Source organism: Hippocampus zosterae, chromosome 12 (genome assembly GCF_025434085.1).
Source record: "Hippocampus zosterae strain Florida chromosome 12, ASM2543408v3, whole genome shotgun sequence".
Lineage (NCBI taxonomy): Eukaryota > Metazoa > Chordata > Actinopteri > Syngnathiformes > Syngnathidae > Hippocampus > Hippocampus zosterae.
In genome coordinates, this window is record NC_067462.1 from 17,952,055 (window position 1) to 17,978,504 (window position 26,450).

Below are 26,450 nucleotides of genomic sequence, written 5' to 3' on the forward strand. Positions count from 1 at the left end.
GAGACTCCAACAATCATGCAAATTAACTGCAACAGCACTCGCTCACACACGCAAGCGCGCGCACACACACACGGAGACACAAACTACTTAAAACAACTTTTATTTTGAAAGTATTGAGCAGTATTTTCAAGCCCTTAAAAATGCTACATTTGTCCAGTTAGTAAAACATATTACTAGTATAACAATCCTAATCTCAGATAGTATATTACATTTCAGTTATGTTAGGAACAAATACCCCTCTCCCTACACAACAAAGTGGCCAATAAAAGCGCTGTCAAGAGTCGCAGTGATGCAGATCAGCCTTGTGACAGAAAATTGTGCGGTAATGTGGAACTGCTGACAAACTGGGTTTCAAGCAATCCAGATTTGTTTGTATGTAAATCGTGTTTTTGACGCCACCCCCCTCCCCCAAAATAAATCAAGTTTCATTTGAGAGGTAGATTGAAAAGACAATCCAGTACAGCCCCCTTCATGCAGACTGATGGTAAGAGGCCTTTTAAAATCTGCACTGTGCACAAATCTTGTGCTATCATTAAATTTGACGCTTGTTTGAGCAATTACTGTCCAAGAAAAATTCACAAAATGTGGTTGTTTGAAAGCAGTAGCTGTTGAAAGCAGTCTTCCACCAAAGACAAAATGGTTTTTTTGGGGGGGGGGGGGGCCATTTGTTGGTTAGCAATCAGGCTACTGGTGATGCCATTGCGATTCTGGAGGGTGGACGCTTCCATTTTTGTGAATCAAAGGGTGCAAATACACTTTTATCCAAATCCACACCTGAATTGACCTCCTTCTTACTGTCACTGTAAACGTATGTGGCTTTCTGAAGGTGTTCTCGCCATAATTTAAATACAAAGATACATTTACTAAAGACAAAAAAAAAAACTGTCAGCCAATAACGGCCCGTGGATCCTGTGCTCCAAGTTAGAAAGACAAGTGTGCTTCCGGTGAGTTTGCATCTGGCGAAGGATTTATTACAGCAGAATCCGAAAGCAATAATATGGGGTGGAAGGTTAATGTGATTAGGAATCATTCCTGGTTCTGTTCCAAAAGCAACCAATGTCCTTTGTGTCACAGTCAAAGGGTGTGCATTCAACATTCATCAAACTCCCTTTAACACTGAATAAACAAGCTCATTTCTGGTTATTATAGTTCAGGACTACAGTATTATTCAAAGTGGCAACAGGCCACTGCAGGAACCTGCCTGGGCCGAGTGTGGAGTCCATTCTCGCCCTCAGCAAGTGTCAGCAAATGTAAACATTTTACTCCTGATAGCACTCACTGAAGAGTGGTCGGAAGGGGAACTTGCAGTTGCTTGATCCATCCGTTCGATAGACTACGTTACGTGTCGTCACACAAAGCTTCAGGTCAAGCATTACTCGTCAGGGCAACAAGCATGCGGTTGACATCGCAGTTCAAGTGACGTTTGTTTTAGATGTTTCGAAACACTTCAGAGGCGAGGGTAACAGAACTGTGTCATAACAAAACAAAACAAAATTGCAGACTAGAAATAAGTTATTATGAGCAGAATAAATGTACAGAATTTTCCGCACTAAAAGACGCAGTGGATTATGAGGCGCACCTTCAATGAATGTTCTTTTTGGTGCGCCCTATAGTGCGGAAAATACGGTATGTACTTGTTTTTAGAATTGCACGGCAGAACAGATTAAATACTGCAGTGTGCTTTCTGTGGCCCATTCAGCACCCCTATTCTGACTTGGTCAGAAAATATGCGAGATTGTGTTTTTGTTATGCGCCCATCAGTAAAATTTTAGGATTAAAGTAGCCCTGGTCCTCAAGGGCCACTATTATGCATGTTTTAGATGTCACCCTCCTCCAACACACCCAATTCTAATGATCAGCTCATCAACAAGCTGCTTGATAGCGATCCTGTTCATTTATATCTGGTGTGTTGGAGAAAGTGAAGGAGAGAATAAAACATGAAGGACCGGAGTTGCCCGTGCCTATAGTAGACTGTCAAAATAGCATTTTTTTTGTACATTTTTTTATTTTTCAAGGTCCCATCAACCAACAGTTGTCATCAATTGGTCTGAATTGTTATGAGATTGGATCTTGCTCAATGTAATCCACGGTGAAGTCATTGGCAGTAGGCAGTCGAAGACCCTGAGCATGTCGTTGTGGGTGCGAGGAGGCCTCACAAACTGAGCTGAGGACTGGTACGGGCGCTGCTGCCGGCACTGGACCTGGGACTTTGCAAATCGGGTGGACTAGGAACAAAGGCGTCCCCGTCTGAGCCTTCGTCCATGTCCATGTGATCCGACTGGTTCGGATAGATAACTGCCACCCTGGAAAATGAGAGCGCTTGCCTTTCAATTGCAGTTTTCAATTTTATCGAGAACACGTCGGTCAGCGTGCGCACCTTGATTTCGAAGGGTAGACTGGTGCTTCTCTGTGGTGTACAAATTTGGAGATGTATTTACACTTGGACCACTGGGTAGATAAACCAACGCGGAGGTTAAGCATTTGAGATTCGGTGCGTCTTCATAGAGATCAACGCGGTCATGCTCCTTACCATGTGAGCAGGATCATTGGTGCCAAGATGGACTCCTTTCTGACACAACGGCCTGAGCAGATTGATACCTGCACACAGATTATGATAAGATAAGATATCCTTTATTAGTCCCACACTGGGGAAATTTACAGCCTCCAGCAAGAATATAAGATAAAATAAGAAAACCTTTCTATCAACCCAGACTCTTGTCAGTTTATGAATTACACAACAAATTGTCCAATAAGTGAGATGCAAAATGTACAAACATTTTTTAAAAAAGACAACATGTCGCATGTTTCACAAGAAAAAATAATCAACCCTTTCATGCAATGTGAACCTGATAACATGATAAACTGTCCGCTGTAGTAACCGCTGTCTCTGAAAGGATTAAATTAAATCGCACTTCTGGGTACAAAGCAACATTCAGTTAAAACAAACAACAAAACAAAACACGACACTTTGAAATGCAATGTCTAACTCGGACCAGCAGAGGACAGCCTTCGCTGCCTTGGGAGAGGCTCCAAAGGGGAGCTATTAAACACCATGTAGAGTTTTCTGCTTTCTTCCCTCCGAATTTTGCTGCTGTAACTTGCAACTTTCTCCATTGTGAGACAAATAAAAATCTTTTCTTTTAAGATTTGCTGATGGCGGCACCCTGTAGCCAATTATTTCTAATTCTATTTATTTATTTTTTTGCGGCAAAATGTTGAGTTTGAATTCTATTGACTCACACAAGCAAACTTTCCACCATCGGTGGTGCTCATAAAATTCACTGACAAACCTTTTGTCCTGTTTTTGCAGTACTTGCGCTCCCACTGGTCCAACAAGATACTGAGGTACCGCGGACACTCAAAGAAGCGCAGGTATCTGGATGACGACGGTGATGGGAAAATGCGTTCGAACTCTCCTCGGCGGCTTAACTCGTCTTCGCTCTCGGCGAGCACGCGGACATCATTGGGAGTCAAAACATCCAACACTGTCGCCAGGACGCTCTACCGGAAGAAACAAAATGTGAATACTGTATTGGAGACAGAGTCGCAGGCTACAACTGCTTCGCTTATCCGCCGCACAGCGCAGTCAAATGTGAGCAAAACCTTCACATTTTTGTCAATATTTTCTTACATTCTTTCTTACTTTCTCAGCGGTTCAGACATGTTGAATGACTTTGGGTGGACAGGAAGTGTACACAGTTATACAAGCTGTACACTCCAATACAAACACAAAAGGCAAACTTTCTCCCTTTCCAAAACTAGCTCGAAACATGTGGTTGAATACTACAATAATGTATTCCATAGGGGAGGAATATGGATTTAAAAAAATGCTCAATTAAAAAAAAAAGGGGGATTTCAACACAGATAGAGGAAATCATTTTGCACCAACAAATCAAAAGTTTGGAAACATGAAAAATTCAGTGTTTTTTCATTATTTAAACATTTCCAGAATTGTAGATGAATACTTAAGTCATTGACATTATGACGAAATATTGATGGAACAGTTTGAATGGTTTTATCAACATAATAACATAACATGACAAAGGACTTTGTGGACTAGTGCCAGCAGAATCTCCTCCAGATCAACCCTAGGAAAACTAAGGAGTTGGTTGTGGATTTCTGCAGGAAAAAGTCCTCACCAGCACCGATGAACATCCAGGGTATGGACATAGAGAGGGTGACCTCCTACAAGTACCTTGGTGTTCTTCTGAACGACAAACTGGACTGGTCTACAAACACGGACACCCTGATTAGGAAAGGACAGAGCTGACTCTTCCTACTCAGGAAACTGAGGTCTTTTGGGGTTCAGGGATCACTCCTTAAGACGTTCTATAACTCGGTGGTGGCCTCGGCCATCCATTATGGCATTGTCTGCTGGTCAGGCAGCATCTCAGCCCGGGACAGAAAGAGACTCGAGCGACTGGTCAGGAAGGCCAGTTCTGTCCTGGGTTGCTCCCTTGACACTCTGGAGGAGGTGGGCAACAGAAGGATGCTAACTAAGCTAAAAGCTATGATGGCCAGTCCCTCCCACCCCCTCCAGCCCGCCCTGACAGCACTTGGTAGCTCCTTCAGCCAGAGACTGTTACACCCGCGCTGCAAGAAGGAGAGATACAGACGCTCGTTCCTACCGACTGCTGTCAGGCTGATGAATAAAAAATAACAATCATAATAATAATAATTAAATGATGTGAAGGAAAATTGTAAATAGTACTGCGATTTATCCATTTTGTGTTCATATTGCATTTAATTGAAAGATGTTTGTTGTTTTTTCTCTTTCTTCTTTCTACATACATTCTTGCTGCTGGAGGCTGTAAATTTCCCCAGTGTGGGACGACTAAAGGATATCTTATCTTATCTTTATCAGTTCATGGCTTGAATTTGTTGACCACTTAATAACGTTTGAGTTTGAAAATGTTTCCAAACTTTTCAGAGGTACTGCATATGGTTGGATGCTTTGGTAAACTAATGTTGAGGTCTTTTCCTCCTTCTTGTTTTCATGTAACCCTTAGTGTGGTTGTGTACCTGTTCAGCAAAGCGCTGTTTGAGGTAAAAGGCCCGTTTCACCTTCTCGTCAACGGAGACCTCCACATTGCTTGTCTCCTTGCTCACGCCGCACAGGCTATCCACAAAGGCAAAACTATCAGGATGCATTTCAACTTGGTGCCGCATGTTCCCCTCCTCATACCTGCTGTTGGAGCTGGAGGTGCTTCCACTTGCGGTGACAACATCCTCTTGATGCGGGATACGAAAGCCCGCCAAGTTCAAGAGGTCGCGAACCATTTGACCCTTGACGGAAACATCCAGTGCCGTGTTGGAATGGAGGCTGCATGACAGAAACAAACAAAACAAAAATGAACAGAAGCTTGGTTATTTATTGATGAAACTGAGCACTCTTTGTATAGCCAATGGTGCCTTTGTGTGTGTGTGTGTGTGTGTGTGTGTGTGTGTGTGTGTGTGTGTGTGTGTGTGTGTGTGTGTGTGTGTGTGTGTGTGTGTGTGTGTGTGCGCGCGCGCGTTACCTGGGCGAAATGTTGACCTCTAGGATCCAGGGTTTCAGGTTTTCATCTAGCATGATGTCGAAGCCAAACAGCTCGTGGCAGCTATAAGGCGTACGCACATGCATCCTGAGCAGAGAGTTCACATACGGTTCTGACCTGGAGACAGATACACCAGAGAGACAGAAGGTCACCATCAAAATGCAGCACGTGATTCTTTAAAGTAAAGTAATTTCTCATGTTGACTACGCTGAATTCAAATCACATCAAAAATTGAGGGGGCATACTATACATCGGTGGACGGAAAATGAAAAATGATCGTCAAATTGTATCGAGGAAGGGGAATCTGATGTCTCCAATGGCGGCTTCAATTTTGAATGGCAAGGTACAGAAGGGGTGTGCTCCGGTGAGATAACACAGAACGGGTTTGCCGATTGATTGGTTCATTCATTGTGGCCCCCTGGCAACCATACAAGACAACAAATGTATGGTAATTGAGGCAATCAATCACTGCATGGTTTGATGACATTAACCGTTATTATTTACATTGGGGGAAGGCAACAAAAACATCAACTTGTGCTTTCAAGATGACCAGAAGCACATTTCAAACTCAGACAGAAAAATGCCTTGATGACAACAATCTAAACCAGTGGTTCTTAACCTTTTTAGAGGTTCTGAACCCAACCAGTTAATATGCACGTTCACCGAACCATGAGTGAAAAATAAATATATATATATTTTTTTTATCAAGTCAAGATATTAAAAAAAAGGATTTACACATTCAAGATATTAAAAACATGCATTTATTAAAACAGAAAAAAAAATGTCAAGAGATTAAGTATACTTTTAAAAAAAATTGTATGTTGTACTATCACAACAGACACATGTTGACTCGTAAGCGAACTAAATTTCCCACAGCACTGATTGGACAAGCAATGTAATGTGATCATCTGCAGCCAGTGATGGCCAAGCGGGCGTGTCATAACTAATTGACAGGTTGAGTCATGTGTGTCTTACCCTCCATGGCAGAGGCTCTGTCGAACCCCTGAGACCGACTCAGCGAACCCCTGGGGTTCGATCGAACCCAGGTTAAGAACCACTGATCTAAACAATGTGTGCTTTTTAAAAACAGCCGGAAATAAAAACAAACATTTTTTACTCAATGTTTTTTGTTGTTTTTGTAAAAGTGGGTTTCCCATGAGGTAAGAAATATATTCCAAAGCAAGTGTTTGTTGATGAAAGGCTCATTTTTTACACTGCTCTCGCCTCAGTCGTCTTTGAAAACTCTCAGAACACATATTTGGTACTTTCCATTATTCTTTTTCGTTTTTGTGAAATCTATTGCGATCAGGATTTGTCTTTGTGACTTAGCCTCAAAGCAAAACAAAGAAAGGGAACTATGGCTTCCTCTATGTAACACAAATTAGCAATTGAAAAATTGAAAATTGAATAATACTTCAATTTTCTACAAGCAATTCTAGGGTGTGTATAATGGGAAGATGGAAAATGCAGCTCAGGAGGTGCGTATGGCAGACGGAATGAATTCAGGTAAAACAAAACAAGTTAAGTCTTACGCAATTATTGTTTTGATGACGATGTCTTTAATCTTCTCCCAAATTATGGTGGTGTTAACTCCCCTGGAGCCAAGATATTGCCACAAGGCCTTCAGAGTCCTGAAAACACATGAGTGCACTCAGGTTATGTCACAACATCTACAGGAATTATTAAAACCTTTTTTTCTTCTTTCCTCCAGGGCAGGAGTGCCCAACCAGTCGATCGCAGTCGACCGCGAGGGGTGGTCGTATTACTGGTATGATATATTTTTGTGTTTGAGTACACTGCACACTAAATACACAAAGACAAAAAGTATTTATCAGAGCTTTTTTTGTTGCTTATTCTCCTTCAAAGTTTGTTTGATTTGCAATTCGCCGTTGGCACTGTCACAGATTGGGAATCTGGAGCGCCACACTGCACGCCAGCCACGATCTTGATGTTTCTGCACTGAGCACGCTACAAATCGTCGCTGGCTCCCTGTGTCAGCTGTCGCACGGAGGTAGGCAGTGATTTCCTTTTTTTCAAACGCAGTCTTGTCCTTGTACGTAGTTTATTTTTCAGTTTGTTTCATGTTTGGGTCCTTATGGCTGTTGCTCATCATGGCGTGCGTGTGTAAGTACACATACGTTAAGGGCTCGATTGTGGGAGGTTGACAGCTTGAAAAGTACCGTAAATTCCGGATTACAAGCCGCTACTTTTTTTGCCACACCTTCAACACTGCGGCGTGTAATATGAAGCGACTTTTAATTTTTTTTTCCATCGCGGGAAAAACATGGACCAATAAAATGAATGAGTAGTTCACTGAGGTCCAATGAGATTGTATGACTAATCACAACTTGCACTCATTTCGCCGTAGCGGGGAAAAGTGTGTTACCTTTAACAGGTTTAAACCCGTTAAAGAAGGAAATCGAGCTGCTGCCCGTAATCTTGGCATAGACGAGTCGATGGTGCGAAGGTGGACGCTCCGGCAATAAGAACTGAGCCAGTGTAAAAAGACAACCAAAAACACCCATGCACATTTGATTTGCCCCTCACTCGGACTGGAAATAAAAAAGGTGACTCCTCCGTCATACTGAAAACACGCGGCCACGAGAGAACACATTTGACCTGTTTTGAGCTGCGCAGCATCGGGCTTAAAGCTGCCACCGATGATAAATTTTAAGCGTCTGACTATCGAAATAATTTCATATATCTTTTCGCATTATATGATTTGCATTCTTCTATTTAAAGCCTAGTGGGCTGCAGTATTTTTCCTCGTAATTACACAATTGCGCATCAAGATCTCTCTTTGTCTGGCCTCTTATTATATGTTTCAGCGTAATTTCGTTGTGCAAATGCATTTATCATGCTCATAAAAAATATGGAGATTATTTTAACCTAAAGAAATTGTTACGTTTTTTGGCTGGTATGGAATGGAATGAGTTAATCAGGTGCGGTCTGGAGCCCGGAATTTACGGTTGCTCCTTGGTCAAAAAAGGTTGGGCCACCCCTGCTCTAGGGTTAAAAACACACAAAGGGCATTTTAAACATTTCCATTGCAAACAAAAATACATGAAAAATAGTCAAGTAGTTCTGCAATAAAGCGCACACAAAAATCTGCATATATGATTTCATAACAGTTCAAACTGTGTCATGACACAGTTTTTTTTCAAATCTCTGTTCAAGATAACAGAATTAAGTGAACTTTTCGATCTGATCAGAATTTTCCCCAAAATGAGTTCGGTGTCCCACACGTGACTTCAACTCTACTGCCATTTTGAATTACCATTTGTGTCCCTGGCAGGCTTTGTCATCGCTGTTGGCCTGGTACTCCGAATTCTTCTTGTTGACGCTGTAGTTGGTCAGATGCATGAACTTGTTACTCAGCGTCTTCATGGAGGACGAATATCTACGGAGGGAAAGATCGTCAAAGTTTAAATGATTTGTCGCCTGCTGTAGAATTTCCAGATATGAAGTAAAATGTCACTCCGGTAAACGGTCGGTGAAGACTGACTTGCAGCTTGCAAAGCGGACCAGCCCGTCTGAGAAGATGTAGATTCTGAGCGGGTCATAGCATGTCACATAGACGTAGATGCGCAGGTCAAACTTGTTACCACTGATGAGGTAGGGCTTGTGGAGATACCTGAAAAAACACAGAGTTTGTCATTGGTAGAAAAACACGGGCACAAAAAAAAAAAAAAAATTAGCTTTAGGCAAAAGTATTGGGAAATACTGTATGTAACGGTTCTTCAGATTTAATAACAATAAGAGAAGAATTCTCATTATTGGCGGTGCAACAGAAGCCGATTTGAATTGTAAAATCAGCTTTGATTTGACAAGTCCAATTGTGACACTAAAATTGTTCAATACTTGAGTCACATCCCACCCCATGGATTGATCATCAGATCGTATCGTCTTCTTTTGAGAGATGTACAACAAATATAAATTAGTTTAAAGTTGTTGATTCCTATTTGGTGTTTCTTTGAATCTAATTCACTTGGACGGTTCGGGTTTTTGGAAAGCTTGCCGCACATGACTAAACATGACAAAGGTTTCAGCCGTACCATATCCAATCGAATTGCAATCCCACTAAATTGAACCCAATTGTTACATTTTAAAAATGGCAAAATGTTTTCATCGTATCGTACCCCGTGTATCCAGAATCGTGTCGAATCGTCTTGTGTGGAGAGATGCGAGCCCATTTCGAGGCATTTAAAGGAAATGGTGATGCAAACCGTGAAATAACTGATTGAGAGCAGTATCCCAAGACTTTTGTCAACTCCCAACGACTTCTTGACTCATTACTTTTGGACCAGTAGTGACTTCTTGCGCGGCATCTGGCTCCATTTGTGAATGACCTGAATTCCCACTCCTCTGGCTGAGGCAGGCTATTTGGAAATAAGAAATCCTGTTCAAAAATGTCCACAGTTGTGGGGGCAAAACTTGATTATGATCAAGCATCATGAATTTACCGGTTTGATGATCCACTTCTGTCTGGACCCATCCTTCCAGGCCTTGCGTAGCTGCAGGATGTCCTGAGGAAGGACAAAGGTGCGCGGGATGAAGTTGAACTCCTGCTTGCCGAAACGATTCTGCATCTTGGACAGATTCTTCCACAGTCGGTCCTTCCTGCCAATCTGGAATGTTCCGGGGAAATGGTTCAACTAGGAATTGCAAGAAAGGAGCAAAATGGGAGTTCAGTGGGGAAAACAAAATCCTGTCTTTCGACTGACTGATTCCAAGCAGTTTTCACCTTCTGGTGCTCTTGAAGAGTCTTGAAACAAAGAGACTTCATGTGGTGGCCCCAGCACCCCAACCAGTCATGGCTTTCTATCAGATACTCAATGGTGAGGGTTTTGATCTTGTAAAAAATGACAATAACTGCACTTTGAGAAAACCTACTCTTGGTGTGGACGAAGTGCGACCGAGCGACGGCATTCTTCACAACATTGGGCGTCACGGTGCTAATCTTCCACTTTAAAAGTCGCGCTTGCTCTTCGGGCAGCATTTCAACTGCAGGACACAAAAAAACAACACCAAAAATAAATAAAGACTAGCATTAAGAGAGAAGCAATGTGCAAAAAAAATGAGTGGCTCACTGAAACATATAAACAGGGTCGCACTTGTGTGGTGACATCAGATCAGCATCTCACGGAATCGTAGCCCTCGTCAAACTCCGTAAAATGCAAGCTTAACTTAAAAACCGTGCATGAATCTCCTTGGACGCGTGCAGTAAGTAGAGACACTTCATTGAGAGACTGTTTTCATGTCACGATAGGTGCTGCCCTATTGGTTCGAACCAAATGGGATAAACGTTGGTTTGATTTCGTTAATTACAAGAGCAGCTCTTTAAATACCGTATTTTCCGCACTCAAAGGCGCACCTAAAGCCTTCCATTTTCTTAAAAGCTCACAATGCGCTTTTAAATCCAATGCTCCTTGTGTATGGTAATTACGGCAATTTGTCGACCCCCAAAATGGCTCCTTGCTCGAGACATGCTTACAATGCACAGTTCAAACTTAAGGAGATCGGTTTCACAGTTGAACACGGAAATAGAGCAGTGGCAAGAGAGTTCAACGTTAACGAGTCAATGTTATAACTTGCTGTTGGTTAAGTGAACTGTGTCGCTGCTTTATTAAATAAGTTTTACTGACAGCTGATCGTAGAGATATAAATCAGGGTGTGGTGTAGTGTTCTGTTGGCATTTCCATGAGTGTAGCTCCATCTAGTGGATGCATTGTAGATTGCAACTTATAATGCGATGCGTCCAATATATGAAAAAAATGACAAGATAAGCCATTCATTGAAGGTGCGGCTCATAATCCAGTGCACCTTTTAGCGTGGAAAATACGGTATATCAAGAACATACTGCCTACATTGAACTGCCCCTTTTGGCTCTACTGTGGCCACTTTTGGCCAATTGAGGTCCACGCAACCCATTTTTAATAAATTACTGTTTATGTACTGGGTTGAATCATACAAATTTAGGCAAAATGGGTTTTATTTTAAACCCCACATTTGAACATTTTAAGTTTTCCATTTTCTACCAGATTTCATGACATTCATCCATTTTGGGACAAGAGAGCAATTTCATGATGATAATACCCTTTAATTTCCAAAAGAGTCATACATTGGCTTACTGCACGACAATGGCGCAAATGAACAACACTTTAGATTGTAAGAAACAAAGATACCCTCAGTTATGAAAGTAGAAGCTCCCTTGACTGACGTGGAGAAAAGCCTGTGTTGTTGGATTAAGAAAAAAAGTGGTACTGAGTTATTTTGGAACAAAAAAAGCTATTACTGAGGTTGTTTTCAAAACAAACAAACTATGCAAAAAAAAAAAAGGAATTTAAAGGCTTGAAAAAAATTAAGTTACTGAATAATTTATGCAAATAAATAACAACTGGTCTTATTTAAAAACCATAACCCTTTCAGGGACAGCGGTTACTACAGTGGACAGCTTATAATGTTATCAGGTTACAGGGTGCATGGAAGGGTTAAGAACTTAAAAAAAAAGAAAATCGTCAAAATTCCAGAATGTAGCAGTAAAATCAATGAACAATCAAGTGAACCGGGGGAAAATGTTAGAGTCACATGTTGAACATCGAGATTCACACCTTTAAATCAGTTCATGTATGCTGCGCTTTAAAGTGGTGGGAGTTCGGGTGGGACATTTCGGCTTCGGGTTCGGGTTGAGGAAGCTATTTACTGACAGCAAAGACTACCAGCACATACCTTGTTCATTGGCAGTACTGAAATAGAGTGTGGGAGGGAAGAGTGAGAACAGGCTGGGAACGAGAGCCGGTTTCTTCACCTGATTTTCCTCCACCTCCAACAACATGGGCTCTTCAACACTGTAACACAGAGAAGACATTTATAGTACGCAAATATTCATCAGAAAATCACAATTAAGTGTCACTATTAAACATTGTCAAAAGCCAGAATTTATTGATACGTGCGCTTGTGTCGGGATCTCATTGAATGTACCGAAATGTTATGGCTGGTGAGCAGATGTGCCCCAAGCGAAATATAATGTGGGAATCAAAATCAATTAGCCACACCAACTTGCAATCCCATCATAAGGGTGACATGCGCTAACGAGAGAAAGTTATCTAATCAAAAATGAAATTGAAAGAGAGAGCACTCACATGACAGTCATATAGGAGGTGAAGTGAAATGAACGGATGAAGGACAGGTGGATTTTCGCTTCCCGCTCTCGAGGCAGCTAACGTACGTTTGCTCTACCTGCATGAGCTCCAGCTCTCAGGCGAGCGCAGGGGCTTGCAGGTTTACTAAATGGCCACAAAGCCGACAATGGAGGGTGAGCCATTTTTGCGGAGAAGCACCTACGAGTGTTTGGTGGACACTTGTACAGTCGAGCGACAACAATGCGGTGCACAATGCTACAGAGCTTTCCACCGCACTCTGCTGCTTTCAACCTCATCAAACAATGCCGGCGCAGAGAATGGATGCGGGAACTGATGGATGTGTGGATATGTCATTGAAGGGGGGCAGGCGCCAATTAGACACTCGAACCAGGTGTCAGTTCAATGACCACACTGTCACTCAAAAGGACCCAAAATAAAGACATTTGCTCTTTAAAAAAAAAGACGGATTGCAAGTTGTTTCTTGTAAAACATCTGCGATTAAAATCCACAGACGTGATTAATTAGTACTTCTTTTTTCTCATGCTACAAATCATGCTTAGTCGGGACTTGGCCTGATTTCCGACTCCATCGCATCTAAATATTTGTTTTGAAATCTGGTTTCAAATGACAGAATGTCCTTAGAAGGGTCCAGTTAGGAAGCAAAAACACAAAATTGAGTGTCAATGTTCTGTTCAACAGTTGTGTGTGTGTGCATCTTACGGGCCATATGAGGATAGACATGGACAGGGTTAACCCGAATGTCATTTAATTCCTCCACAAGAGGGGACCTTGGTATTGGTACTGTTGTGAGTAGGCGCTTATAAATAAAATGTATTATTATTATTATTACATGATACCTTGAAAATAAGACCGGTGCTAATACAGTACTCGCTCATCCCGAAAAAAAAAACTAAACAAAAAAAATAAATACATCTAAATGAAATAAAACAAACTACAATGAAATCACCTTACCGTGGTGGAGGGGTTTGTGTGTCCCAATGATCCTAGGAGCTAAGTTGTCTGGGGCTTTATGCCCCTGGCAGGGTCACCCATGGCAAACAGGTTCTAGGTGAGGGGCCAGACAAAGCACGGCTCAAAAGACCCCTTATGATGAGTAAAATTAATGGATCTCAGTTTCCCTTGCCCGGACGCGGGTCACCGGGGCCCCCCTCTGGAGCCAGGCCTGGAGGAGGGGCTCGTTGGCAGGGGCCTGGTGGCCGGGCTTACACCCATGGGGCCCGGCCGGGCACAGCCCGAAGAGGCAACGTGGGTCCCCCTTCCCATGGGCTCACCACCCATGAGAGGGGCCAAAGGGGTCGGGTGCAATGTGAGCTGGGCGGCAGCCAAAGGCGGGGACCCTGGCGGTCTGATCCTCGGTTGCAGAAGCTAGCTCTTGGGACATGGAATGTCACCTCTCTGGCAGGGAAGGAGCCCAAGCTGGTATGTGAGGCAGAGAATTTCCGACTGGATATATTCGGACTTGCCTCCACACACTGCCTGGGTTCTGGTACCAGTTCTCTCGAGAGGGGTTGGACTCTCTTCCACTCTGGAGTTGCTCACGGTGAGAGGCGCAGAGCAGGTGTGGACATACTCATTGCCCCCCGGCTCAGTGCCTGGACATTGGGGTTCACACCGGTAGACGAGAGGGTTGCCTCCCTCCGCCTTCGGGTGGGTGGACGGGTCCTGACTGTTGTTTGTGCATATGCACCAAACAGCAGCTCAGCATACCCACCCTTTTTGGAGTCCTTGGAGGGTGTGCTGGAGAGTACTCCTGCTGGGGACTCCATTGTTCTGCTGGGGGACTTCAATGCTCACGTGGGCAATGACAGTGATACCTGGAGGGGCGTGATTGGGAGGAACGGCCCCCCCGATCAAAACCCGAGTGGTGTTTTGTTATTGGACTTCTGTGCTCGTCACGGATTGTCCATAACGAACACCTTGTTCAAACATAAGGGTGTCCATATGTGCACTTGGCACCAGGACACCCTAGGCCGCAGTTCGATGATCGACTTTGTAGTTGTATCATCGGATTTGCGGCCGCATGTTCTGGACACTCGTGTGAAGAGAGGGGCGGAGCTGTCAACTGATCACCACCTGGTGGTGAGTAGGCTCCGATGGTGGGGGAAGATGCCGGTCCGTCCTGGCAGACCCAAACGTATAGTGAGGGTTTGTTGGGAGCGTCTGGCGGAATCCCCTGTCAGAAGGAGTTTCAACTCCCACCTCCGACAGAGCTTTTCCCATGTTCCGGGGGAGGCGGGGGACATTGAGCCCGAGTGGACCATGTTCCGTGCCTCTATTGTTGAGGCGGCCAATCTGAGTTGTGGCCGTAAGGTGGTTGGTGCCTGTCGTGGCGGCAATCCCCGTACTCGCTGGTGGACACCAGCGGTAAGGGATGCCGTCAAGCTGAAGAAGGAGTCCTATCGAGCCTTTATGGCCTGTGGGACCCCAGAGGCAGCTGACGGGTATCGACTGGCCAAGCGGACCGCGGCTTCGGTGGTCGCCGAGGCAAAAACCCGAGCATGGGAAGAGTTCGGTGAGGCCATGGAAGCCGACTTCCGGACGGCTTCGAGGAAATTCTGGTCCACCATCCGACGTCTCAGGAGGGGGAAGCAGTGCACCACTAACACTGTGTACAGTGGGGATGGGGCGCTGCTGACTTCGACTCGGGACGTTGTGAACCGGTGGGCAGGGTACTTCGAAGACCTCCTCAACTCCACCAACACGCCTTCCTTGGAGGAAGCAGAGCCTGGGGACTCTGAGGTGGGCTCTCCTATCTCTGTGGTTGAAGTCACCGATGTTGTTAAAAAGCTCCTCGGTGGCAAGGCCCCAGGGGTGGATGAGATCCGCCCGGAGTTCCTCAAGGCTCTGGATGTTGTGGGGCTGTCCTGGTTGACACGCCTCTGCAACATCGCGTGGTCAACAGGGAGAGTGCCTCTGGATTGGCAGACCGGGGTGGTAGTCCCTCTTTTTAAAAAGGGGGACCGGAGGGTGTGTTCCAACTACAGAGGGATCACACTCCTCAGCCTCCCTGGTAAGGTCTATTCAGGGGTGCTGGAGAGGAGGGTCCGTCAGGAAGTCGAGCCTCAGATTGAGGAGGAGCAGTGTGGTTTTCGTCCCGGCCGTGGAACAGTGTACCAGCTCTACACCCTTAGCAGGGTCCTTGAGGGTATGTGGGAATTCGCCCAACCAGTCTACATGTGTTTTGTGGACTTGGAGAAGGCGTTTGACCGTGTCCCTCGGGGAGTTCTGTGGGGGGTGCTTCGTGGGTATGGGGTACCGAACCCCCTGATACGGGCTGTTCGGTCACTTTACCACCGATGTCAGAGTTTGGTTCGCATTGCCGGCAGTAAGTCGGAACCGTTTCCAGTGGGGGTAGGACTCCGCCAAGGCTGCCCTTTGTCGCCGATTCTGTTCATAACCTTTATGGACAGAATTTCTAGGCGCAGCCGAAGCGTTGAGGGGGTCCGTTTTGGGGGCCTCAGTATTACATCCCTGCTTTTTGCAGATGATGTGGTGCTGTTGGCTCCTTCAAACGGGGCTCTCCAACTCTCACTGGAGCGTTTCGCAGCCGAGTGTGAAGCGGTTGGGATGAAAATCAGCACCTCCAAATCTGAAACCATGGTCCTCAGTCGGAAAAGGGTGGAGTGCCCCCTCTGGGTCGGGGAGGAGATCTTACCCCAAGTGGAGGAGTTCAAGTATCTTGGGGTCTTGTTCACGAGTGGGGGTAGGAGGGAGCGGGAGATCGACAGGCGGATCGGTGCAGCGTCTGCTGTGATGCGGACGTTGTATCGGTCTGTCGTGGTGAAGAAGGAGCTGAGCCAAAGGGCGAAGCTCTCAATTTACCGGTCGATCTATGTCCCAACCCTCACCTATGGTCACGAGCTATGGGTCGTGACCGAAAGAACGAGATCCCGGATACAAGCGGCTGAAATGAGTTTTCTCCGCAGGGTGTCCGGGCTCTCCCTTAGAGATAAGGTGAGAAGCTCAGTCATCCGGGAGGGGCTCAGAGTCGAGCCGCTTCTCCTCCACATCGAGAGGAGCCAGATGAGGTGGCTTGGGCATCTGATCCGGATGCCTCCTGAGCGCCTCCCCGGTGAGGTGTTCCGGTCATGTCCCACCGGGAGGAGACCCCGAGGAAGACCCAGGACACGCTGGAGAGACTATGTCACCCAGCTTGCCTGGGAACGACTCGGGATCCCCCGGGGAGAGCTGGAAGAAGTAGCTAGGGAGAGGGAAGTCTGGGCTTCCCTGCTAAAGCTGTTGCCCCCGCGACCCGGCCCCGGATAAGCGGTAGATGATGGATGGATGGATGGATAGACAATGAAAAATACCCAACTATTGTAACCCTGGCATGTGTGTGAGTGTGTGTTTGTCATGCGTAACAAGTAGCCTCACCCAGATAGATGCAATTGCAATGGAGTGGATGAAGTACCGTTGACACAAGCCGAGTCGGAACAATCTGGAAAAGAATCAAACTGAAAATGAGCCAGCAGATTGTAGGACAGGGGTGTCTAACTCATTTTAGTAGCAGGCCAATTTGAAGTGAAGTCTTCCCTCGGAGGGCCGTTATGACAGTGAAAACACAAAATTATTACTTGCACACAACAAATGAATGGATTACTCATTCTGAAATCAGTCAACTATCATAGTTTATGAAATTATTGTTCAAGTGTAAAGAGCCAACTTAATTGGAAAATCTCAACGTAATTTATTACACATGACAATTTGACATTTTGGTCCAGATCTTAGCAAGTTGACACACGTGATTTGCTTTCGCGGGCCACATAAATTGACCTGACAGGGCAAATCTGGCCCCCGGGCCTTGAGTTTGACACGTGCTGTAGGTGATGTGACGGCACTACGAGGCAATGGACAAGCAATTCCATCACAAGTGTTTGAACGTCATCGACTTCACCGTCATCGCTGCAGGCGGTCTCCAACTCGTAAGGCAGCTCCTCCTCACCGCCGCAATCCACCTGCATGTCACAGTCTGAGCTGGAAGACAAAAGTACAGTTTCAATCGACAGTGTTAAAAAAAACTGATTTATAATGGTCGTCAATTACACAGTGATTCATACCCGTCAACCTCGGCTAATAGCTGCCCTTATAAATGATTACGATTCCTCTAACAAAGCAACAAAAAAAAACGTACAATGGCTAACCGCGCATGCGCACATCATGCTTTATCAATCCTACCGTATGCAGCAATGAAAAAAAATGTACGATTGAGGATTACTTTTGCTGGTTTGCCGTGACAATAGCAGCGATCGACGACAGCATTGTCATTGGCTACCAGCAGGTGAGACTGCTTGGATTTGAGCCAAAATGGTCTTTGTGAGATCGGTTCACCAATTTTTTTCCCCTCGTATAAAAGTTGTTATACGCCGTAGATGATTTGAAATGATTAAAAACGTATAAAATACAGGGTAAACGTACAAGTTGACAGGTGTGGTGATTTTTGATTTGATTTGCTTTGATTACTGTATTTTTTGCACGATAAGGTGCTTCGGAGTACACGGAATGGCCTATTTTCAAAACTGCGGACCGCATTATAAGGGGTATAAAATAGAAGTTACAAAGTGGCTGCATTTGCTTTATGCATCCACTAGATGGAGGTACGCTAAAGGGAATACAATACAATTCAGCTTTATTTTTAAAGAGCTTTCGCTACCACGGCATCTGTAACAAAGCGCGTCACAGAACATTTAAAATACTACGTCTAAGAAATCAGAATATTGATCCATCAATAAGGCACATCGGTTTACAAGGCGCACTGGCAGCGTTTGAAAAAATGTAATGCTTTTAGGTGCGCCTTATAGTGTGGAAAATACGGTAAATGATATTGAGCAAAACTGATTTTTTTTTTCTTTATTAGAACATGTTTGCGTCACAGAGCAATTTGAACTGGTAAAGTCAAGGACGCAGTGTCAGCGTAATTAGGAACACGGCATATTTGTAAGATACAGTTAAATATAAGAACAGTCCAGGGTGTTGGGACTATGAAGGACAAAATATGTGTTAATCTTATGACAATCTTACCTGGCCTCTCTAGCCTCACATTGAGAGGGAGTGGAGGATAAGCACACAGTTGCAACAGAGGCAGTTGTTGACTGCTTAGTCAGGTGGTTGGTGGAGATCTTGGTGGTCCCAGAGCCCATCAGCGCTCCTGAGGGATGGGACAGTGGTGAAGAATATCATCCACGTGACTAACATCTATGAGGTTGGTCTGGTTCTGATTACCTGGGAGGCTGTCCTGCAGTACGGACTGATCTCTTGGTGTGGCACTGGCATTGAGGCCATTGAGATTCCCCAATATGGTTCTATTTTCATCCCGTGCACTTTGTGGGAATTTCTTGTTTGAATCCAAAGCTACCAACGTTAGAGGCTTAATACTAACAGTTGGTGGACAAACATCAATGACTTGAAGGGTATTGTTTACTGTCGCCGATTTAGCATGGCTGCTGTGCGTGTGAGCGAACTTTGCTGCAGTGTTCCGCTGGTTACAATAAGTCAACGGAAAGGTCTTGCTCATTTCCACTTTGGCATCAAGGCTGGAGGTATCTTTTCCCATCTTTGTTCCTGGGTCTTCAAAAGGAGTAAGGCATACCAAAGGCACTGAAAGCGGGGAGGCAAGTTCTGCAGTTTCAAGCTAAGAAGACAAAACAACCAAAATCAGCTCTTGAACCAGAAATCTCTCTTTCATCTCTCTATGTTCAACAGCACTCGGCATGATGGTGTCGCAATGATACCATACTTTTTGCAGTTTGTTGTTCTCCAGCAAGTTATCATTCATCTCGAATAACATCCACATTTCCAGAGGTGTCCACTTCACTGCTGTTTCTGTGACTCTTCTAGCGTCTCTGTATCTCTGGTGCAAACTGCTGATGACACCCTAAACTCCGTGGCCACTTCCCTCTCAGAACATCCTGATTGAAGGCTCCCAATGATACTCTTAATCAATTGTTATGTGTAGGCATGAGGATTAGATTCTGACGCTGTGATGACCATGACCAAAAATATTGCAGTCTCACCATATTAAAATTACAGCTCTAAAATTACCTTCTCGGAAATATTGGGGTGAATATAAACAGCATTTCCCCCATTGAATACAATCTACTTCATTTTGAAACTAAATATTGAATATTTTGTCCCCAAGAAAGGTGTACCATGTTAAGTTTAAATAAACGTGATCATTCTTCTTGTGTTTTAATTTTGAGTAAGTCACAGTATCCTATCACCGGTGAGCTCTTTTTTAGAACTGACGAGTGGGTTAGTCATATTTTCCTTGGGGCTAAAATCCTACCGACTCGCACATTTTTATTCATTGATTATTACTATTGTTTTTTTTAAGGACAATGCATAGAGCAAAAAGGCATCCGTGTTTGCAGTGTCTCTTATGTCTTGCTTTCTCCCCCCACTGGGAGTAAAAAAGTATTTTGAGGGTGATGAATCAGCCACTTTTTTCCCCACAGTTTGAACCACGTGGCTTTCATTGTGACAAGGTTTAGTTTATAACTTTTTACCGACGTGCTTCAAGCTGGTGACACATTTACCACAAATCTCATCAGATCTTACAGATGAAATTGCTGAACACTTCTCCGTGGGCCAGTGAAACCGCCGGCCACCTGAATGACATGACATGTTCATGGGTTTTTTTTAAAATCATGAATGTCCGAAGATGAGATGTTGCAAACGTGAACATTACACATTATAATTAATGTCTATCAGTGTTTAAGTATTTTTTTAAAAACCCGAAGGCATTTTCATGATGGCAGGGGTCGACTGCAGAATGAAGTTGTAAAAAGTATTAATTATTAATAAATACTGCTCCATTTTCTGATCAATTCAGTTTTTTTTTTCAAATCTTCTGATTTACCCCCCCAAAACCCTCATCACATAACGTCTAATTTTTTTTAAAAAAGCCATCGGTGCAACCTCTTTACAAATACCAGGTGGAGACCTGTGACTATTAATACGAAGCGACGAATGTATAGTGTTATAAATTTGCTTTTATGGCTACATTTGGCTGTTGTGCCTTTTAATCGTGCCTTTTGTAGTCTGGAAATTACAACAATTGGAGGGTGAGGCTAGGAAAATGGAAGAATGGATGGAGGCAATTAACTTCAAATAAGTATTCTTTTTTTTGGAAGGCCCCCCGTGTATTCACTCTCTGTCCTTATCTCCTTGTCACTCTCCCTTCTCTTGTTGGACATGTTGCAGTGTTCACAGATTTTAAAAAAAGATTTATATGTGCAAATTGTGATTTTCTGAGATTTTGGTCGCCACTTTAAAAAATGTCGTTGAACCAATGTCAGATGCAATCTGAAACCAAAGATCTTATTACATTTGCAAAAAGTAGCCAAAACTGCAACAGAATACGCTTGTTTGAAAAAAATTAAAGACTGGGGGGAAAAAAAACCAAATCCTCATACTGTTAGAGTATCGCCCCACATATTCACAATTTTGTATTTATTATTTATGTGGATATTTGCTGAAAAATTTGCCCATCTGTGTTTTTTGTGCGCTTTCTGAAACACCCAAAGATGCCACAAGATACTGCCAAAGCCCTGTTTAAATTGACATTGTGTCACGGAAGCATAAGTAATACATCTCGACAAAGAGACAGATTTAGTATGTTGGGGAGGAGCTAACTTTAACCTGGAATGTTAGATGAATTCTTCTGGTGCAATTTATCCAAATCAAATCATCACTATAGTAAGCCACATATTTTCAGAGTCATGTAGGATGAGTTTGAAATTGTATTAAAGGACTTTGGGCTCAAACTTTGTATATTTACAGTTCAAATAACCGTATTTTCCACACTATAAGGTGCACCTAAAAGCATTTAATTTTCAAAGCTGACAGTGCGCCTCATCATTCAACGCGCTTTATCTTTATTTTATTTATTTTATGGATCAAAATTCTGATTTCTTGGATGTAGTATTTGAAATGTTCTGTGAAGCGCTTTGTTACAGCTGCAGCAGTTGTTGCAAGCTCTATAGAAATAAAGCTGTATTTAAATTGTTTTGTATTCCCTTTATCATAGCTCATCTAGTGGATGCATAATGCAACCACAGCCACTATTGTAGCTTCTATTCTATGCGCCTAATAAGGCGCTGTGCCCTATAGATAAAAACAGTTTTAAAACAGGCCGTTCGTTGAAGATGCGCCTTATACGCCGAAGCGCCTTATATGGCGGAAAATACGGTACTTTAAAAGGTATAAGGCTTTTGTTGGGGGGCGTCAGTATTTTTTTGTTTTTTTTCTATTTGTATAGTGGGGGAGTACTTTATTACTGCTCTGACTGTCAACTGAAAATGAGCATTATGATCCTCGTAAAGGGAGAATTTTCTCTCATTAAATTGTGCGGGTGTACCAAATGAGTTTTTGCGAAAGGTATTTTGTACCTTACAGACGTTCATCTGCATAGAAGGATGTCCTTGGATTCGTTGCAAGGTGCCGCCTCTCGGGACATTGAGGTTTTCCCTTTTGAGAGTAGAAGAAGAATGGTCACCTGTGTCCAGGGCGGTGCTGCCAATTGACTTTGCCCCCGTTGACTTGATTGCACTTGGAATGCCTTTAAACATCGGCGGCTGAATAGGAATGACTGTGGATTGACTCTTGGTTGCATTCTCTTGCATCTGAACAGATGAAGAAGCAGGAAGTTTGGTGTGCTCTTGTTTAGGAAAAGGCACTTGAGCAGTCGCAACAGTCTCTGGGTCGAAGCTGACCGACACGCTGGTTGACATGGCCATGTCGCAGCAGGCCTGTGGGGTTCCGTTGTCCCAGGGTGGGGACTTATTTGTGGGCATGGTTCTACAAAAATGAGATGATGACAATTTCTTCCCCTTTGAAAAGACACTTGAGGTTTTTGGAGATGTCAGCTCAAACTGGATAAACTTGGACACTTCGATTTTTTTGGACAGGGACTTCTTGCTAGGTGTTGCTGAGCGACAGCATTCATCACTGCGAACCAAGTTCAAATGCCTGCAAAGAAGACAAAGTCGAGTGATGAGTGGAGGCGACTTAGCCTGGACGCCTTACATGTAGGGTTACACGAGCAAGATTTAATGTGTTTTTTTTTCTCTCCAAAAGTGGTTTGAAATCACATGCAAGACCAAGTCCAGCCTGGGAACAAGAACTTCTAAAGTGAAATGAGGTTTTCCCTTTTCATTAACTCTTATTTAAAACCTAGACGGTGTTACATGCGCTTCAGGTTGGATAAAACTCATTTTGAGAAGGGCTCCAAATTCACCGTTATGTAATTGTTGTGGTTCCCAGATCATTTTTCAGGAGTGCTATTTAAAAATAAATAAAACAGCTTTGGATACGATAACAATAAAACACTGAATGTTACAAGCAATCAGAAACGTCCATCTAGCTCTATCTCTCCATCTGCAATGCCAAGAAAAAGTATTTGCCCCCTTTCTGATTTCTGTAATCTTTGAACATTTATCACACATCACACCCATTTCAATACCACACAGAAACAACCCAAGAAAATATAAAATAAAGTTTTAAAATCATATGATGAAGGCCCCCCAAAAAATCCAAACCCAGCCGTCTCTAAGTGAAAAAGTAATTGTCCCCTGAACCTAACAATGGGTTGTTCAATCCTTGGCAGCAATAACTGATAGCAACCGTTTGTGATAATTGGTGAAGCGTCGTTTTCATCGCTGTGGAGGAATTTTGGCCCAATCTTTGCAGAATTGCTTCAACTCCGCCATATTGGAGAGTTTTCTGCCTTGAACGACCCGTTTAAAGTTACACCACAGAATCTCAATTAGATTCAAATCCAGACTTTGACTTGGCCAATCATCCATCCATCCATCCATTTTCAAATCCGCTTGTCCTCACAAGGGTCGTGGGTGTGCTGGAGCCTATCCCAGCTGCTCCTTGGGCAGTAGGTGAGGTATAACCTGAACTGGTTGCTAGCCAATCGCACGGCACACATAGATGAACAACCATTTGCGCTCACAATCGCACCTAGGGACAATTTAGAGTGTTTCGTTAACCTGCCATGCATGTTTTTAGAATGGGGGAGGAAACTCTAGTACCCGGAGAAAAAACACCCAAAATGGAGAAAAATGCAATCTCCACACAAGCCGGAATCGAACCCTGCATCTCTGCACTGTGAGGCCGATGTGCTAACCAGTCGAACACAATGCCACCAGCCTGGATAAATTGTCATTTACATGCGTGTTTGTTTACATACAGTCCCTTCAAAAAGTATTGTAACAGTCAGGTCAATTTTGTCTTTGTTTGAACTGAAGACATTTGGGATTAGTGAAAATTCTATTTAACTATATCCATATCTGTCTCTACCTATTGTACAATTGACAGTTCAGTTTAATATTTCAAACACATATCTGTTGAATAAATATGTACTACACACGACACTCACATATATCAGCTCATCCCATGTGATGATTAAAAAGCACTGCGTTGCTAAGAGTACGTTCTATCTAAACACAAACGGGGGCCTTAGCAGCAAAAACAGATTAAGTCATACGAAGTACTAAAGTGTTTACGTTTTTACTCTTAATGAACAAAAATGTGCACAAGACCAACAAGTTCAAATGACAATTCTAACATTAAGTGACTACTTGTTAGCCTCATGTTTGATTCAGTTGATTTGTGGTGACAATGTCGCTTTTATTTGCGACACAAAAATATGAATGCGATGTCGTATTTAATGTAAATCTTGATCGGACACCTGTGCATCAGACGTTTTTTTTCGAGCAGAATCAGCAGATAGCTAGCTACTTGGTTTTAGCGTTCAATCGTGTGTTTATCACCGTTACGCCATGGCAACACGGGCCACCCCGTTAGAAAGATTCAACGACAACGCACTACCGTACATAAAAGTTGGGAAAATAAGACCAAACTTACCGGCTTGGACGTGGAGAAAGAGGCCAGCACGTTGTGTGGCAGTTCCTCTTTCCACCCCAAGAGGAGTGACTCGCTCCACTTTCACATGGCAAGCCTCTGACAGGGGCTGACCGGAGTATCCGGGTGAATAGTGACGAATCACGACGATAGAGCAGCTATGATTACTTCCGACTTCCGGTTCGCCAGTTCGGTGGCTCGCCCCGAGCCTTGCCTCCAACGTCATACACGTCAGAGCCTTACGCAAAAACAAAACAATACAGTACAGTGGGAGTTTATTTTTTATGTATCGTTTATAACAAAAAAATTAACATCACACGTTTAGTCTAAAAAAGTATAAGGACTGAAAACAACCGTGTAAAACATTTATTTTATTTATTCATTTATTTCCCTGGACAGTGCACATTAATCAACAATAATAAACAGTGTAAATGCGCCGGGCTTGTGTGATGTTTCTATTTCAATTACTTAGTCTTGTAGATCCGTACATGTAATTTCACCAGCAGGACTCTCGGGAGACGAGCATGGTAACTCGATGTTACTGGAGTCTCACTTCGCTTTCATCCACAGTCCAGTGGATACCCGCATACTCGCTGCTTAGCACTCCCTTGTTCACCTGTTCGAATTTATTTTCCCCTACAGTAATTCCAATAAAACTGTTCATCCTTCGCGGCTTCGCTATATTACAGATTTTTTTTCAGTCATTGTTTTTTTAACTGTGCATTGTGTTCTGCACATTTGACAATAAAGTTGTATTCAATTCAATCCTGATGGCTAAAGGACTCACTAGACGAACGTCAACTGTCTCCACACCTCATCGCTGTACAGCTCGCCAAATTTTTTCCATAACAAAACCCACAATAACAAAACCGACAAAACATTCTGGACAGTATTTATTTAAAAAAATGCCAGTTGTTTGTAACTAACTAACTAACTAACTAACTAACTAACTAACTAACTAACTAACTAACTAACTAACTAACTAACTAACGAATTAATTAATTAGTTAATATATATATATTAACTAATTAATTAATTCGTATATATATACTGTATTTGTTTTTCAGGCCTAGGCCTGACGAAACATTCTGTACAGTATTTATAAAAAATGTCACTTTGTTAAAAAAATGCTTACATATTTTTTTTCAGGCTTAGGCCTGAAAAATGGTTTAATCTTTGGTTTCATTCAATATTGAATGGTATATGTAGTAATTGTAGAAAAAAAAGATGACTACGGATTTCACTATCCATTTTTGGAACATCAATACAATAACAGATATTGTTATTGTATTTTTCTGGCAAACGTTTTTTGGAGAACAATCATCATATTTTGAATAGATTATTTTTTGAGTTTAGAATAAAAAAAAATATCAATGCATTCTGATTTTCCGCTTTTCACATGCCGGCCCGCACAACCACTATATTAAAGTATCCCCAATTAACGTTCAGCTATCTTCCATCTTTTTGCCCATATTTTCCCTTTAACTGTAGGTTCTCGATTCCAACAGCAGTATACAAACCTTAAAGCGGTAAAAAAAATACAAAGTTGTGTGACCTTTGTAAACTATTTCGCTGTTTATTTGACCATATCCAAACATATAACACATAACAGACGATCCTGTGTAATACTGTCATCGGTGTAGCTATCTGCTGTTTCTATACGTATTTATTTTTCTGACATAGATGCTGTGTGACTTTCAGCTTGTCCCATCAGCAAAATTGTAAATATTTTTTTCTTCTTATTATTTTGTTACAGGGAGCTGCTAAACTGTTTGGCATTGTTTTCGCAAAAATAAAAATGAAGCATGTTCTACTTCATTCTAATCTATTATATCCTTCTATCCAACCATTTATACCACTTATCCTTATTTAGGCCACAGTT

At 43.1% G+C, this 26,450-nt stretch overlaps 1 protein-coding gene across 2 annotated transcripts; it reads right to left on the reverse strand.

The window, feature by feature from the left end:
- Nucleotides 1-659: 659 nt before the first annotated feature.
- Nucleotides 660-24,740, reverse strand: ttll4 (tubulin tyrosine ligase-like family, member 4). 2 transcript variants are annotated; one of them, XM_052083002.1, is made up of 21 exons: nt 24,572-24,740; nt 22,087-22,666; nt 18,920-19,328; nt 18,719-18,845; nt 17,595-17,674; nt 17,075-17,138; nt 12,267-12,385; nt 10,431-10,541; nt 10,282-10,358; nt 10,001-10,192; nt 9,834-9,916; nt 9,043-9,171; nt 8,815-8,937; nt 7,070-7,168; nt 5,520-5,654; nt 5,186-5,323; nt 5,023-5,119; nt 3,291-3,501; nt 2,531-2,598; nt 2,378-2,448; nt 660-2,303 (listed from the first exon to the last, which is right to left on the reverse strand). In XM_052083002.1, exons 2-21 carry the CDS (start codon nt 22,489-22,491, stop codon nt 2,153-2,155), a joined length of 2,889 nt encoding a protein of 962 aa, XP_051938962.1. In that variant the 5' UTR covers nt 22,492-22,666; nt 24,572-24,740; the 3' UTR covers nt 660-2,152. The 2 variants fall into 2 exon arrangements, with proteins under 2 accessions (XP_051938962.1, XP_051938963.1); XM_052083003.1 differs by lacking the exons at nt 17,075-17,138; nt 17,595-17,674; nt 18,719-18,845; ... (1 more) ...; nt 22,087-22,666; nt 24,572-24,740 and adding an exon at nt 12,680-12,827.
- Between the last annotated feature and the right edge of the window lie 1,710 nt (nt 24,741-26,450).

Bases quoted from the DNA above. Each gene is read 5' to 3' on its own strand.
- ttll4 (XM_052083002.1), bottom strand. From the start codon at position 22,491: ATGCCCACAAATAAGTCCCCACCCTGGGACAACGGAACCCCACAGGCC. The intron at 10,542-12,266 runs GTATGTGCTGGT...TGTGTCCTGCAG, and splicing joins CAGTACTGCCAATGAACAAG to TTGAAATGCTGCCCGAAGAG. The intron at 3,502-5,022 runs GTACACAACCAC...TTCTTCCGGTAG, and splicing joins AACAGCGCTTTGCTGAACAG to AGCGTCCTGGCGACAGTGTT.